Source organism: Cryptomeria japonica, chromosome 10 (assembly GCF_030272615.1).
Source record: "Cryptomeria japonica chromosome 10, Sugi_1.0, whole genome shotgun sequence".
NCBI classification, from domain to species: domain Eukaryota; kingdom Viridiplantae; phylum Streptophyta; class Pinopsida; order Cupressales; family Cupressaceae; genus Cryptomeria; species Cryptomeria japonica.
In genome coordinates this window covers 833592205-833596599 of record NC_081414.1, presented here as the reverse complement: position 1 = coordinate 833596599, position 4395 = coordinate 833592205, and the positions used below count along the sequence as shown (strand labels likewise).

At 36.4% G+C, this 4395-nt stretch overlaps 1 protein-coding gene across 1 annotated transcript; it reads left to right on the top strand.

Annotated features, from left to right (window-relative positions):
- The first annotated feature begins 620 nt into the window (after positions 1–620).
- On the top strand, positions 621–3991 carry LOC131076930 (cytochrome P450 734A1). Its single transcript, XM_058014283.2, has 5 exons — positions 621–1038; positions 1206–1435; positions 2303–2544; positions 2782–3175; positions 3318–3991. The coding sequence occupies exons 1-5, from the start codon at positions 768–770 to the stop codon at positions 3741–3743; spliced, it is 1563 nt and encodes a 520-aa protein (XP_057870266.2). The 5' UTR covers positions 621–767; the 3' UTR covers positions 3744–3991.
- The last annotated feature ends 404 nt before the right edge of the window (positions 3992–4395 follow it).

Sequence of the window (4395 nt, the reverse complement as noted above, 5' to 3'; positions counted from 1 at the left end):
TTTAATTAATTAATCCTTTCAAATCCCTCTTCATGCGTGAAACCATTACACGATCTTCTATGGGAATTTTATTTTTCAATTGGTGAAAATAACTAGCCACGCGGCATTCATGAGCGATGACTTGTCTAACACGCAATGGAGATGGGATAATTGATCCAAATTTGATGGCAAAATTATTTTGGAGTGTAGACTATATATATTTTGTTGGTCTAAAAGTAGTTGAGGAAAAATCCGTTGTGCTCAAATATTGAGGTGTAAATATGGTGTTTGACTGTTGATTGTCCTTGCAAAAGATTGTCATGTCGGAAATGGCTACAGCAACACGAAACGACCTTAGAAAATCATTGAGTAGACGAAGATAAATGGACGCAAAGTCGAGAGATATTTCTTTCTGGATATTCACCTCATGGTGGAGAGTTGTAAAATGATCACATTGGCCAATCTTTGTGGTAGTCAAAATTATGGCAGGCGACTACTAATATAAATCTGATAAATCTTCCCCTCATGGTGGAGACTTTTAAAATGATCACATTGGCCAATCTTTGTGGTAGTCAAAATTTGACCATTATGGCGGGCGACTACTAATATAAATATAATAAATCTTCCCCTCTTAACCAGACATTTCGTGTTCGAAACTAAAAACTAAGCTTTATCATCTCTGGCTTACCAGATGAGTTGAAGCCGCCTACATTCATTTTCTTTATCCAAGGTGCAAACTAAAGATTTGACAACCAAAATAATTACTGGGTGTTGGGGACGTTCTTAATATGGAGTGGGTATTCTGGTGTTTGGCGGCTGTCTGTGCTGGTTTAATTTTGTTTTTGCTCAAGATTGCAACAACGATATGGTGGAAGCCTCTGCAACTGAAAAAGAGCTTTGAAGCCCAAGGAATCAGAGGCCCTCCATACAGCCTATTCTATGGGAGTACCACAGATATATCCAGAATGATGGATGAGCAGAAGTCCAAACCCATGCCACTCTCACATGACATACTCCCTCGAGTTCTTCCCCATTTTCATGAGTGGACCAAAACCTATGGTAAACTTGCATTTTCCAAATTTTAAGGATTGGGTATTTCATTATAATTTCTGCTTAGCACCATTGATTGTTTTGCTAGGATGTTGTTAGAACTTAGAACAGTGGCTGATTAAGAAGAAGATGCAGGATTCTGAATGATTAATGAACTTGTTACATGGGATGTATAGGTCAGGATTTTATTTTCTGGTTTGGCCCTCAACCCAGGTTGGTTGTTCCCCACCCTGAGCTTATCAAGGAGATATGTTCCACTAAATTTGGCAGCTATAGAAAGCTTCTTCCGTCTAGTAATCCCCTTTCAAGACAGCTGCTTGGACAGGGACTTACAGGGTTGACAGGTGAGAAATGGGCTCAGCACAGGAAAATCATCAATCCTGCTTTCCATATGAATCTCTTGAAGGTAATGCACTGAACGTCTGTACTTATGTTTTAAATTGGGACAAAAATGATATAAAATATGAATCGATTTTTTCCAGAGAGAAATCTATGAAGTTCCACATCCTGATAGTAAATTTTCTGCAAATTTTTGGTTAAATACCTTCTTTGGGCATCGTTTTATTATCCAAAAGATTCATTGAATACTCAGCGAGCTTTGCTTTTCATTACTACGAACTTAGCCTACAAAATTTTGGAGTAGTTTTGTTTTTCAATTGTGCTTTCTGCTCAGACATTTTGTCAAACGGCTGCCGTTCATCGATGCCATATAAAACCCTTTCTTTACACTACATTTTTTTCTTCTAAGGAGCAATCTCCTGCTTCCCTGGATTGACATACCTTTAATGAAGAGTTATATTTCGTCAAATTGATAGAACAGAGTACTTCTCTTAACAGAGGGAAGATTCCGTTAAGTATGTTTCCTCAGTCAAAAAGAGATGTGGGAGACCGTGGGAGTACCTTTTTTTTTATATCAATACTGAGATTGAGAGAATTCTTCGCATATAGAAAAATAATATTATGAATTGATTTTGTTTAATTTACTGAGCAGTAGAGAGAAAACCCAGTTCCCTTGAATTGAGATACTAATAATAATACACCTGTTCCAATCTGTGAATCTTTTTCTATTATCTTAAATATATTCCAGATACACGACTCTAAAAAAATTAAAAACCTAATTTTGTAGACAATATGCACATTATTTCCTAAATACTTCTTTATGTTGATCGTCATATTGAATATTCAGAATTTCTTGGGAGCATATGTTCTCATTCTGTCATAATATATATATATATAGAGAGAGAGAGAGATAATACTATTTATGTAATTGCAGGGTATGATTCCAACAATTGCGAAAAGCAGTGCCAGTATGTTGGATGAATGGAGTAAATTGGTATTGTCAGGTGCGTCGGAAATTGATGTGCAAAAGGAGTTCCGCGATCTTACAGCAGATATCATTGCCCGCACAGCATTTGGTAGCAGCTTTACAGAGGGAAAAGATATATTTGATATGCAGGCCAAACAGATGATTCTTATATCTGAATTATTTCGCACTGTTTACATTCCAGGTTTCAGGTGACAAACTTGAGTTTTGTAGAAGTACAATTTGTCAAAAGAATGCAATCAGCATTTTATCTCTTTCCCTGTTATGTTTATATTTTTTTAAAACAGTCTTCGGAATGTTTTTCCCATATTTGTCTGACTAGGTCAAATGCCTCGGTACTTTAGGAGGGTTTATTCATATTATGAAATACCCAGAATCTGTAACTTATTTTGGTTTCTTGCATTAATACGTTTAACTCCTATCATCAGGTTTCTGCCTACTACAAAGAATAGGCAACTTTGGAATTTGGAGAAAGAAATAAGAAGATCCTTAAGACAAGTTATAGATGCCAGGGAAAAGACAGCTGAGATGGAAAAAACAGGTGGCTATGGTGCCGATCTGCTTGGTTTAATGATGTCTCAGAGCAAGGAGCAGGGGAGAGGCAATGTAAAAAGTAATGGAAGCCTGAGTACAGAGGAAATCATTGATGAATGTAAGACTTTCTACTTAGCCGGTCATGAAACAACATCAGTACTCTTGACATGGACTATAATACTGTTGGGCACACATCAAGATTGGCAAGAGCAAGGTCGCAGAGAGGTGCTGCAAGTATGTGGAAAAAACAATTACCCAGATGCAGACTGCTTAAATCACCTCAAAATTGTAAGGACCGTCTAACACAAACCCAAATTTCCATGTGAAGTTTGAACACCATAATTTATTTAAATGGTAAACAAGCACTGGGATTTGAATTCAAAAGTAGTATTTTGGATGTCTCATACAATATTGCATGTTTGTTTTGTAGGTGGGAATGATCATAAATGAGGCCTTCAGACTTTATCCACCTGTAGTGTATCTATTGCGACAGGCATGTGAGCCAACGAAACTTGGAAGGCTCTCAATTCCTGCAGGCACTCAACTTGTGCTTTCGATCCTTGCAATGCACCATGATCCTGCTTTGTGGGGAAATGATGCCAAAGATTTCAACCCAGGGCGATTTAGTGAAGGAATTGCAAAGGCTGCAAAACATCCAATGGCATTCATGCCCTTTGGAACAGGTCCAACTATATGTGTGGGTCAGAATTTTGCCATGTTGGAAGCAAAACTAGTGCTGGCCATGATTCTGCAAAAATTTTCTTTTGTCACCTCACCTTCTTATGCTCATGCTCCTGTCATTTTAGGAACTCTACGACCTCAATACGGAGCTCAGGTTATCCTCCACATGGACTAGTATCTGAGAACAATACTACCTAGAAACTCCTCTACTATTCATATTTTGACTGCCAGTATAAATCTGATATAGTATTAATCTATCACCAAACCTCAATAATGCAGATGTCAAATAGTATGTCAATTAAGAGTGCTGGGATTAATCTTATTCTCTCGACATGTTGTAATACTCGCATGTTACAACTAGTTTTTGAGAAGGAAAAAGAGAGGATGAAATCTTATTGACCTCATGAATTATAAATCTTAATGCCATGGATTATAGTAATTTTGTTTTATTGATTAATAAATTATTGATATCTAAATGTGTCTCCTTTGGAAGAATGATGAGTAATGATTTATTAATGGTAAATCAGATTACCATAAAGATTAAGAATTATGAGAGGTCTTAAAAATAATAATGGAATTTTCTAAAATCTAGTAAGTCAGGAGTACCACGTTTACGAGAAGAATCAAAAGGTGATTGAAAGGGCTGAGACTACTTAGTATCAAAATAGTGATAAAAAATAAAACACAGTAACAATATATTTACAGAGCTAGAAGTTTATATGGATGTTGGGTCTCTTATCCAAAAATCTAACTCCTCCTAACTTTCCTTCTTAATATTTTTAAATTTCTTTTGGTTAGAAGGCACTCTCCTATTTGATTTATAATTC